The following is a 12,279-nucleotide window of genomic DNA, read 5'->3' on the forward strand; positions in this document are numbered from 1 at the left end:
GGATCATGACCTGAGCCGAAGGCAGTCGCTTAACCAACTGAACCACCCAGGCGCCCCGATGGTATTCGCATTTTAGAAAATACAATTAAATTATGGGTCAACTTTGTCATGAAGATCAACCTGGCAAAGAAAAATGTAGAACAATTTCAGTCTTTAAAACTGAAATCACAGCCATACGGATGTCATGAGGTGAGGATTCCATGCATAGATGCAACTTGCCATGTTTTCGGCAACACTCTGGAGTTTTCATTTACACAACCATCCCCATACAGAGGGATAGTTAAATAGATGTGGGGGAGTGTGACACATGCAGGCATGATTATGGGTATGTCATATGCAGGAATCTCATTTAATTATTGATTCTCACACCAATTATGAGGATCACTTCCTGACGATTAAGCTGAAAATCTGATAGAATAAGTCTTCCCACTAAAAGGATATAGAATCGGAAATCTTCCTTCTTAGACCTGTCTAGCTCCAAAGGCTGCAATGTTGCCACCATGCCATGGCAACGCAAGAAGAAAACACTCAGCGTGTTTGATGTTGTCATGATTTGCACAAAAGAGACAATGTATGGCACTTTGGTAAACAGTGACAAATGCAGTTCTGTAAGTTAATTGTAAAGGTCCCTAAATCCCATTTATTAAGACTATTCCAAATGCACTTTGAACATATTATTTCTATCCAACTATCAAGCTGCTCACGGGGGATGAATTTCTGCAATGGAAACCCACTAGCAAACTATTAAAATGGCCTTATAGAGAAAAGGATGAAAGGGGTAATATTTACTTGAGGTTTTGTGTCCTCAGGCCCCTGAATTTGGGTGGAGAAATGTCTTCTTGTTGTTGTTTGCCATTAACCTACCAGGACTGATCTTCTACCTTATATTTGGAGAAGCAGTTGTCCAAGACTGGGCAAAGGAGAGGAAACTCACTCATTTATGAAGGTAAAGGATAGTGATTTCGTCTGTGGATTTAACCAGAGAAGCGCTATTTAAATTTTTAATTCTATGTCACTTTTTTTCCTTAGTTATTCCACCTTGATATGATGGAGAGTCACCGGGCACCTTCCTTCACAAATGAGAAGCCTTTAGTGATGAAAATAGCAACAGAAGGAATTTCATTTGCCTGGTTCTTTTCGAATCTGAGATCAGTTCTTTATGTTACTAAGCTTTCTTTTTGAGGAAAATGTAAGAAGAATGAAAATTCCAATAAAGTGATAGCTGAGAACAAAGATGTTGTCTCCATAGAATTATCAGCGGATTCGGAGGAACTGCTGGAGCAGAGCCAATAGGCCAGACTCACAGTTTCTGGATCTCAAAACAGGAAACAATGTTTGGAAGCTCTTCATCGAGGGTGGTAACCTCAGTAGGACGATGATTTTTCCTATCTGTAAAAGTGAATATTAATTTGTATTTGTTGGACTGGACATTGTCCACATGCCCCTCCCCTGTGTGTTCCACTCTTCAACCCGTTTAGGCCCCAGGAGGCTGACCTGCACAGTTGGCATCCACAATGCCTTGTCCACTGGCTTCTGCTGGATTTTCAATGGAGACCGAAGAGTGAGGACAGAGAGTATCTATCTCTAAAGTCCCTCCCTGTGGGATCTGCAGGGGGCTGATTCTTCCCCTACAGTTCACAGCTACTGGTCCCTCCACACTTTCTGGTGGCTTCTCTCTTCCCCTTTTAGGCCTTTTTTGGCCTGCGCCACATTCCCAGTCCTGTGTAAGTTGTCTCTTTTAACACTGTCTTCAAATTACCCACTGTGAGTCTGCCGTATTTTCCTTCTGGGATCCAACTAGTACTTCAGTGGTTGAATCATATATAAAGCTCCAAATGGGAAACAGAGCAGTATTTTTGTAAAATGGTGATGTGTAGGTATCAGTGGGTCGGAGCATGTGCCGGGGGCCAGGGCCGTTTCCTTGGTTCCTTCCCATGGAGATCCTTACCACATAGGCGGCAGAGCCTGAGGTCATTTCATGTTGAGGTGATGTGATGGGCACGGTTCTGAGTGAAAAACCAGGGCAAGGAGACAGAGAAGACAATGGCTGAGGTCTTGCTCTCGTCTAGAATCTAGGCCCTTGGGACATGAGAGCAAACTAGACCCAGTCACTATTCTCCAGTCTAACATGTAGGACAGACCCAATGGCTGCCCCAGGCACAATAGCAGGGGACATACAGGCCGTTGGGGGAGACCACCCCAGCGGTTCCGATCCCAAGTGGAAGAGCCCAGGGAGGGATCTCCTTTCACAAGGAGTTCCTGAGCTAAATGGGTTGTTCTACGGGAAGATTTCTCACACTGGAGCTCAGCACGTACAAAAGCACGGAGACAACAAACAGGATGGATTCTGAAAGGAAGGACCTGCCCGCCTGGTCAGTTAGGAAAGCACAGAAGATGAGGTTAGGGAGGTGGGTGTGACCAGCACATGAAGGTCGTGTTTGCCACATTAGGGAGCCCGAAGGGTACCCTACAAGCAATAGTGACAAGGAGAGAAGAAGAGAGACATGCATCATGTTTAGGAGGTAAAGTTGAAAAGTCACGGCATTTGGTTAGGTGGGTGCTGGAGAAGAGAGGAGTTGAGTCTGGGTGTCTAACCCAAGAGACTGCATAGAGTGTCTGACCAGCTAAGTCAGAGAATGCAGGAGGAGGAGTCCTTCTTAGAGTGGAGATAATGAGTTGACTTGGGGCCATGCTGTGTTAGTGGCAATAATGAGATACGTATTAGTTTCCTCGGGTGGCCGTGACACAGTGCTACAAATTGGGGGGCTAAAAAGCAGTAATTTATTGCCTCACAGCTGTAGAAGTCTGCGTAGGGCAGCAGAGTTGGTTCCTTCTGAATGTTGAGGGAGAATCGGTTCCGGGCCTCTCTTCTGGGAGCCTCAGAAATTCCTTAGTTTGTAGATGTCTTTCCCCCTGTGTCTTCATGTCATCTTCCCTCTGCACACATCTCTTTGTCAAAATTTCCCCTTCTTATAAGGATGTCCCATGTTAATGACAGGGTTTTGTTTCGTTTTGTTTAGAGAGAGAGAGACAGCATGCATGTGCATGTGAGCAGGGGGCTGGGCAGAGGGAGAGAGAGAGAGAGAGAATCTTAAGCAGGCTCCACACTGAGCGCAGTCTGACCCGGGACTCCATCTCACGACCCTGAGATCATGACCTGAAATCAAGAGTCGGATGGTCAACCCACTAAGCCACCCAGACATCCTGCTAGTGACAGGCTCTTAATGTTGTTGCTGAGAGTACTGAATGGATCTGACCCACGTGCTGAGGCCCCTGAGGGTCCGAGGCTGTGCCATGCATTTCTACGTCTTCGGTGTAGACACTTAATAAATATCTGGTGAACCTTAATATAGGTATATTATCATAAAGCAAAAAACTAATTCTATGTATTAGGAATCAAGATATTTAATGTATGAGAAAAATTCAGGATTCAGGAACATAAAGTCAAAGAAGTTTTAAAAATCACTCTAACATTCAATTTGAATTGGAAATATCAGACAGAATTTGTAGTTTTTTCTTAAAAAAATACTTCTTTTAAGTTCTTCCACTGAAAGGGCCTAGAAGCAATGAGACCTAGGAGCAAGGAGTACCTCAATATTTGGAGTGTGGTCTCTGGATGTTACTTGCTACTGAAAGGAACCAACACTCCATAAGAAAGCCCAGGTTCGAGAACAGTAAATACACCAGAGGAGCCTGGAATGTGTGTGTGTGTGTGTGTGTGTGTGTGTGTGTGTGTGTGTGTGTGTGTGTTAGAAAACACGGAAGCTATCCCAGACAACTAGGGTCAGGTCTCAATAGATAGAAACTGGCTTGAATAGCCTCCTACTGGCCAAAGAAGGGACAATTTAAGCATCAAAAAATATGTACTCAAAAGATTGAAACACATAAAGTAAAACCCATGAAGTCATAATTTTCCTTGGTCAACTTTGCTAAGGCACTAAATTATTATTCTACAACTCATCAAGTATCCTGGCTTTCTTATTTTTTTTAAGATTGTATTTATTTATTTATTTATTTATTTATTTATTTATTTATTTATTTATCTGAGAGAGAGATGCACACAAGCAGTGAGGAGGAACAGAGGGAGAAGCAGACTCCTTGCTGAGCAGGGATCCCCATGTAGGGCTTGATCCCAGGACTCTGGGATCTTGGCCAGAGCTGAAGGCAGACCCTTAACAGACTGAGCCACCCAGGAGCCCCTGGCTTTCCTATTAAATCTGTGTTTCAGGGTAACCAAATATTCAATTAGGCAAATTTCCTATTTTGTAGAAGATTCCAGTTCCTACATGACGAAGGCAGGATAGAATTAGAAAATCACCACTCGCAACTTCCATAAAATAATGGATCTAGGCAGCATTTACTAACAGCCATCAAAGTGCACAGGTGAAGATTGATGAGAACTTCATTAGTGGATAAATCAAGCTGAGAATATCTGAACCCACCGAGCAATCTTATCTCACTAAAAATGAGCCAAGCTGACACCGGGGCATTACCCAGCACCCAATGAAGTATTCTTGTCCTGGATCTAAGTAAGCTTCTCCACATACCAGCAGGTTCTAGGACATAAGGGATAAAGAATTTATCAAATGACACTAAAAGGAAGCAATTAGCCAAATCAGTCATGAGAGTCACTCTGTAAATGACCCTGTTTTGTTACTATTGTTGTTTTTAAGTAACAGCAAATATAAAATGAAGGAAGGAATGGTTACAAAGTTAAAGAGAGGTGAGAGCCATAACAGTTATGGGTCACATGCAGATCTTGTTTGGATCCTCATTTAAATAAATCAAATATGGAAGGAAGGAAGGACGGATGGAAGGAAGGGGGGAGGGAGAGAGGGGGGAGGGAAGAAGGAAGAGAGAGAAAAGGATAACTGAAGAAATTGGAAACATCTTCATAATGACTAGCTATTAGATTATATTAAGAGATGATTGCTTATTAGATACACTGATGGTATACTAGGTATGTTTTTTAAAGCACTAATGAGTCATGTACCCATGCTGTACTTTTTATGGGAGAAATTACATAATATCTGAGATTTACTTGAAAATACTACAGAACACAACCATTGGAGAAATATATATATATAATTTATATATAGTTATATAACTCGATTGGCCAAATATTGACAATTGTTGAAGCTGCTTAATGGGCATAGGTTATATTAAACTCTTCTACATTTCTTATATGTTTGGAAATTTCTATACAATGTTAAATTTAAAACCTTAATAAGAAACACAGAATCCAGAGGTAGAATCCAGAAGTGATTTCAAAAGCATATCACAGAACAACATAAAGCTTTGGGGTCAGCACATAGGAAGATCGTTCCCTCTGGGTAATCAGTAATGAGAACCGGAGACATTGACACCAGATGGGAATGCTGTTTATTTAAAATATGGACATTGAGCAACTGCTGATCTGGGGCTCTCCAACACTAAAAGGCCAGAGAATGCCAGAAACTGCCAACCTTGTCATCAAACTGTACAAACATGCAGGAATAGCCAGGACCTGGATTTCCAATGAAGACAAAATCTAACTGATTATGTAAGACATCAGAGTCTTTTGGGCAAATAGGTTAAAGGTTTTCAACATTTCTTTAGAGAGAAAATGACTGGGTCAATTAATAGAGCATCTGCTATGTGCCAAACTTTTATTAGACCCTTATAAGTATAATAACACATCTTTTAAAAAATGCTTAAGTATGTAAGAAACTATATATCGTGCAAAATCCCTGATTTTAGGGCTTAGATGTTCCTCTGCGACCAGTAGGTTGACTTCAAAGAATTCCAAAATAAAAGTGCTCCCAGGTATCGCTATGGAGAGGTGGTGGAACCAGGAGAACTTAATCATTGCAGAAGTTATGGGGGAAGTCACTTTCTTTGGAGGACATACCTTAATAAAATGTACCTCTCTCTGAGTAGCTTGAATGTTGGGCAGATATGTTCTTTGCAAAAGAGAGAGAGAGGAAGGGAACGGGAGGCGAGGGGAGGGGAGGGGAGAAGAAGGGCAGGGCAAAGGAGGGAAAAAGGAAGGCAGGAAGACAAAAAGCTAATAGGGTGTTTATGGGGCATTTAAAAAGCCATAGCCTTTCCGTCAGAAGGGTACTGGATACCCAGAGCCACGCTCAAGAGAAAACATCTACCCTGGGAGCACGTAGGCAACAGTGTGGTTCTCCCTCCTGGCAGGAGGAGACCGGCCATGTCTGGCTATACAGTCATGAACTTGATGGCAGATTTCCAGGAGGTGTCTAGTCCACTGGAAGATTGTAAGACTCATACTCCTCATCTGAAGATTCAAGGAAAGGTAAAAGTGAAGTTAAAAATTAAACCTTTTAACTCTGCGATAATGAAGTCAAAGATTGGGTGAAGGATTAATGGGGCTAAAAATTGGAAAATCCCAGAAATTCAGTACTTTTTCAAGTTCAAAGGCTTCACAGGGGAAGAAGGAATCGCTTGTCTGTCCCGAATCAGGTCAGTCTTACTCTTATATTGCTACTAAATGAAATTAACAATTCCCCAGAGTGATAAGGGGGGGCTTCTCTGTTAAAGATATTATCAAGGGTGTTTAGCAAGCTGAGGAAATTTGGGGGGAAAACGTATTGCCACAGATTCTTCCTGAGGAACAGTAAAAGGAACATATTTCTAGGGATTAGTGTGAGGTGGACAGTTGTGTGGACAGTCAAGGAAAGAGAAGCGTGTGGTGTGTGTTGTATGGTGCTTGTGTATCTGTGAGTGGTATGGGATGTCGGTGGCGTGAGGTATGCCTAAGTATGTTTGTGATGTGTGTGGTGTGTGGCTATGTGTGCTTGCACTTGCGTGTATTTTGAAATAAACAGCAGTCCCAGAAGATGTTTCAGCATGGGATAATGGTGGTTGACCAGCTGCTCATTCAAAATATTTTGCAAATCCAACCTTAGGAATTTATCCTTTGAGCATCTGGTCAAACGAATGTGGCTGAAGCTCAAGGTGTAGACAAGGGCATGACCAGTGCCTGGTCTGTCCAGGAAGGGGGTTGACCTGGCTCTCCTCGAGAGGGCAAAATTAATAAGCAGATAGTTATTCTTCAACCCTATAAGAAAAATAATGTATTTAACTTTACTTATTCCTTTTCCAACGTTCTTTTTTACATTCAAGTTTCTGACCTTGAGCAATCTCTTCCTGCCTGAAAAACATGTTCTAACGTTCCTTGCAGGGCACGTCTACCATCAGTGAATTCTCTCAGTTTTTGTTTGTTTGTCTCACTTTTGAGGGATATTTTCACTGGACATAGAATTATGGGTTAGCAGGGTTTTTGTTCTTTTTTAATAGTTTTCAGGGGGGCAAGTATATTTTTAGTCAACTAAAAAAGCATAAAAGCGCAATGTCAAAGGAAGCACATGGTTGAGTTAAATGGGTACTGATGTACGGAGCAAGCTTCCCTCTGATGCATGTTTTAAATCAGAAAGGAGTACTGGGTGGTTTTTGGTCAGTTCTTCCCTGCGTTATGCTAGTACCAACATGTTTTACACTTGCAGCGGAGACCACACCCCTCAACAAGACGAGAAGAAACTGGAACCCCTTACGCAAATGGATAACCACTTCCCTCCCAGCAAAGGTAGAAATTATTCTCTATCCCACTGCATAGGCTTTTTTCTTCTTATATATGACATCATAGGGGTGCTTGGGTGGTCAGTCGGTTAAGCCTCCAACTCTTGATTTCAGCTCAGGTCATGATCTCAGGGTCGTGGGACTGAGTCCCACATAGGGTTCAGTGCTGGGCATGGAGTCTGCTTAGGACTCTCTCTCTCCCTCTGCCCCTCCATGTGCATGAGAGCTCTCTTTCTATTAAAAAAGAGAGAGAGAGAGAGACTGAGAGAGACATCATAGATTCTAGGTGAGAGGATTTTCCCATAAAAACATATAAAGTGTTAGGGTGCTTGAGTGGCTCAGTCGGTTGAACATCCGACTCTTGATTTTGGTTCAGGTCATGATCTCAGGGTTGTGGGATTGAGCCCCGTGAGTCGGGCTCCATTCTCAGCATGGAGTCTCCTTGAGATTCTCTTTCTCCCTCTCCCTCTGCCCTTCCCCTCAATTATGCTCTCACTCTAAAATAAATAAAATCTTAAAAAGAAACATATAAGTGGTCTTAGAATTGTTCAGGAAAGGAGGTGAAAAAAATTAGTCCTGCTATAGTTTTCCACTAGAAAAACCGCAAACAAAAAGAATTCATATATTTTAAGTTATTTTGCTTCTTGTATACTTGTCAGTTTAATCACTTGGTGGAGAATATCAGAAAGAGGTGCACTATTTTTGTTCCATCTCAAGGAGAAAGAAACAGATCCCTGAATGGAAGCTAGGCAGGATGAATGTTCTTGAGTCACTGCATCCTTGGACATCAACACTTGCATATCCTGAAAACTTTTTTAGACAAACTGTTTATTTTGAGCAGGGCAGGGGAAGGATATAAGAAATTACCACTATTGTCTTAGAGTTATGTGCATGTCATGGGGAATACAATCCCAGGAGAGGGAGTGGGCAATGAATTACATTCTTTTTCAATTTATGTAAAGATGAGTGGTCTATTAACTTCTAAATTTCTTCTTGTGTTATTTTTTATATTTAGGGGTTTTGAGTTTTCTATTGTTCATTTAATCTATATTCAAATTTATATACAGATACTCAAAACATATAAACATAGAAACCATATAAACTGATATATATATATTATATATATATATATAAAGCATATAAACCAATATATATATACAGCTTACTGATTTCTGCCCTTTTTCTTAACATTTCCTTCCTTTTCAGTTCTTTGGGTTTGTTCCTGTGTTACTTTTCTGTCTTCGAATTCTTTCTTCTTTTTTGATAAATACCCTCAGGGGTGTACTTTGGCCCTAACTGTCCATGAGTTGAACACACAGTATCTTAGCGTTGCTCATCCCAAACACTTTGGAATTTCTCTTGGTTTACTTTTTAACTCAAGGTTTATTTAGAATTAGTTCATGTTCTTCCTGAGGCAATGTGGAGGAGACGAGTGCATAAACTCAAAAGGCATCCCTAACTGACAATGACATCAAGTCCTTCTCTCCATATGGTGAGGACTGCCTCCCCTTTGCTCTCTGGAAGGATTTTTTTTTTCTTTCTCTCCTCCAGGGACATTCCCCCCAGCATTTCTGTTAGTCTTCCAGGTCCATTCACTTTCCTTTTGATTTTAAAGAGTGGGTTTAGAAAGCTTTGGAGCAAGCCACCCTCAGTGTGTATGTGTGTGGTTGGAGACATTTTTTCTGATGGCCCAAGGACAGTGAGTTTTAGGCTGTCAGCCAAAGGAAGGACTGGCTGATGACTGAGCTGTTTTCTTCCTCTGCTGAATTCCAGGGCTCGTTCACCCCAAGCAAATTTCCACAGTCCCCCTGGCAAGGTGGGGGGTCAGTGCGTTCAGCCCTCACTGAGTCAGTAGGTCTTTGGCATCTAAGTGTCTGAGAACAGGGTCTCTTACTAGACCCTCCCATTGCCATGGCCTTGGCACTTGACTCCTGTTGTTCCTGTGCCCTGGGAGGCAAAAAACAAAAACAAAAACAAATAAACAAAAAAGCTGGTATCAAATGTCTTCAGGGAAAAATCTGCCTTCAATGATCAGTCTATGCCTTGTGGAGCCTGTCTCCACTGAACCCTTGGCCTGAATATTTCATTTTTCCTGGCAGATCATCCATACTTCTAATGAAATATTTGATTTGATTTGATTGATTGATTTTGGGGGGGCGGGCAGAGGGAAAAGGAGAGAGAGAATATCAAGCAGGCTCCATGCCCAGTATGGAGGCAATGCAGGGCTCCATCTCACGACCGTGAGATCATGACCTCAGCTGAAATCAAGAGTCAGATGCTTAACCAAATGAGCCACCCAGATGCCCTGAAATATTTTATTTTAAATATATTTCATTTAATATTTGTATCTGTTTACAAAGGGAGATCAGTCCAGAAAACAAATTTTCCAGGCGTTAGTGTAATTCCACTTAGCAGTATATCCAATATTTGTCTAGCTGAACTTCAAAACCCTTATGAGTCAGCAACACCCTTTTACCCTCCCTCTCCCCCTTCTGGAACTGGAATTTCTGCAGCAATGACCCAGTGCCTGCCCCACCCCTGTATGGCAGGAGTACTGGGGGCATAGAGCTTGCCTCTCCTTTCACAAGTCCACAGATACAGAAATATTATGCTCCAGCGTGAACCTCCTTCACTTCTGTTTTAGATCATTTAGATGATAAGATTTGTGACTTTGAGCTAATGAGATTTTGGAGGAGACAGAGTTGAGCTGATACTGTATTATAAGATGAGACTTTTAAGGACCAGAGGGTGGGCTGTGGTAGCCAGAATCCTAAGATTACCCCCAAGATTCTGGCCCCTGGTGTACACGCACCTTCCGCTAGTTATTTAAGCAAACACTAAGCTAGGTGCTGCCTGAAGGGATTTAGCAGATTTAAATAAGGTCGCAAATCAGCTGGTCTTAAAATAAGGAAATTACCCAGGAAATTACCCAGACCTTAAATCTGGGTCTAGAAGTCAGAGACCAAGCAGCTAGAGAGACTCAAAGCGTGAGAGAGTTCAACGTAAGAGAGATTCTTCCTGGCTGGTTTTGGAGTTGGAGGAAGCCATGTGACCAGTCACACCAACTGTAAGCAGCTCCCAGCTGATAGCTGGCAGGGAGACAGCAACCTCAGTTCTGCCTCCATAGAAAATGGAATTCTTCCAATCACCTGAATGAAAATGGAAATGGACCCTTGCTCAGAACTTTCAGCTGAGAACTCATTCGGGCTGAACCCTTGATTTTTTAGCCTTTGAGACCATGAGCAGAAAACCCAACCACATTCTGACCTACAAAACTGTGAGTTAATAAATGGGTGTTGTTTTAAGCCATTACGTTTGCAGAAATTTTCTTTTTACACAATAGAAAATGAACACACTTTGTAAAGCCTATCTACAACAGAACCTTCAACAAAGCATTATCTGAAATGTAGAAACATTAGAACCACTCCATGTAAATCAGGAACAATGGTATAAAACCCAGGGATGCCTGGTGCAATCAACAATACACTGGTGGTTCTGATCCAAGGAGAACATGAAATTAAAGATCTGAGGATAACAAAAGAAGAAATAAAATCATTATTTGCATATTCCCAACATAAAACAGCACCCCCCACCCCTGCAAATTAGCAGATGTATTTTTAGAAACAATAGCAACTTTTGGCTACCTGGTTGGATATAGTATCTTTAGAAGTCTAATTCATTTCTTTACACCAACCACAGGCAAATAAAAAATGTAATTAAAGAGACACCAAATTACCCTCCATTGGGTTGTAACAATGTAGGTTCTCTCTTCTCTTCTTTGGGTCTGGCCAACAAACGTGCTTTTGGATCTACGCCAATCTGTGATCATAGTTTCTCAATATGTTCTTAAGATTTATTGAAGTATAATTATATACAATAAAATCACAGATCTTAGGTGTACCTTTAGATGAATTCTGACAAATGCATAAAACTGTGAGCAAGACTCTTAGAACATTACATTAAATTCCCATTAGGTTCTCTCTGGTTCTCTTGCCTTGAGGAAATTGCTGTTATAATATCTAACCACACAAATTAATTTTGCCTGTTTTTAAATTCATAAAAATAGATCTCTCTAGTATGCACTTTTTTGGTGTCTAGCTTCTTAAGCTGAGCATATTTTTGTTGACATTCATCTAGATTGCTGAGTGTGTACTTCCTGCCTTTCTATTTTTGAGTAATGTCCGTTATATTAATATAACACGGTATGTTCATCCATTCCAAACATTCAGCTATTTTGAATAGAGCTGCTATAAACATTTTGGTACAAATCTTTTTGTAGACCTATGTTGCTATTTCTCTTGGGAAAATGCCATTTATTGAAAAAGACTTTATTTTCCTCTGTTATATTGCATTTAGTGCCTTTATTCAAAAGCGTTTGACCATGTCTATGCATCTGTTTCTGGACCCCCTACTCTCTTCCGCTGATGAATTTGTTTGGCCTTACACCAATACTACACTGATTATTCTAGTTTGAAACTACCTCAATAAGTACATTACATTTTTTTAAATGCACTTTTTCTCTGCAGGGTGCTTATATGACTATTCATAGACTATTGATACAAATTTAGAGAATTAAACAGTTTCCTTCAAAGAAAGTCTTTGCTGTTATTAAGGGCACTTACTTCCAAGACTAACCCAGAGTATTTGTAAGTCCTCCCATTAAAACGGGCATGAGACAAAGTATCTGGAGGACCT

At 41.2% G+C, this 12,279-nt stretch overlaps 1 protein-coding gene across 1 annotated transcript in view; it reads left to right on the forward strand.

The window, feature by feature from the left end:
* The first annotated feature begins 6,253 nt into the window (after nt 1-6,253).
* The window catches only part of LOC123836864 (sodium-dependent phosphate transport protein 1-like), a 34,926-nt gene continuing 28,900 nt past the window's right edge, over nt 6,254-12,279 (forward strand). The window contains exons 1-2 of the mRNA XM_045865941.1: nt 6,254-6,301; nt 7,512-7,591. Coding sequence (XP_045721897.1) covers nt 7,564-7,591 — 28 coding nt within the window. The 5' untranslated portion in view covers nt 6,254-6,301; nt 7,512-7,563. The remainder of the gene's footprint in view (nt 6,302-7,511; nt 7,592-12,279) is intronic.

This window comes from Mirounga angustirostris, unplaced genomic scaffold, assembly GCF_029215605.1.
Source record: "Mirounga angustirostris isolate CCGP_5_RB_7025 unplaced genomic scaffold, mMirAng1.0.hap1 SCAF_8, whole genome shotgun sequence".
Classification (NCBI taxonomy): domain Eukaryota; kingdom Metazoa; phylum Chordata; class Mammalia; order Carnivora; family Phocidae; genus Mirounga; species Mirounga angustirostris.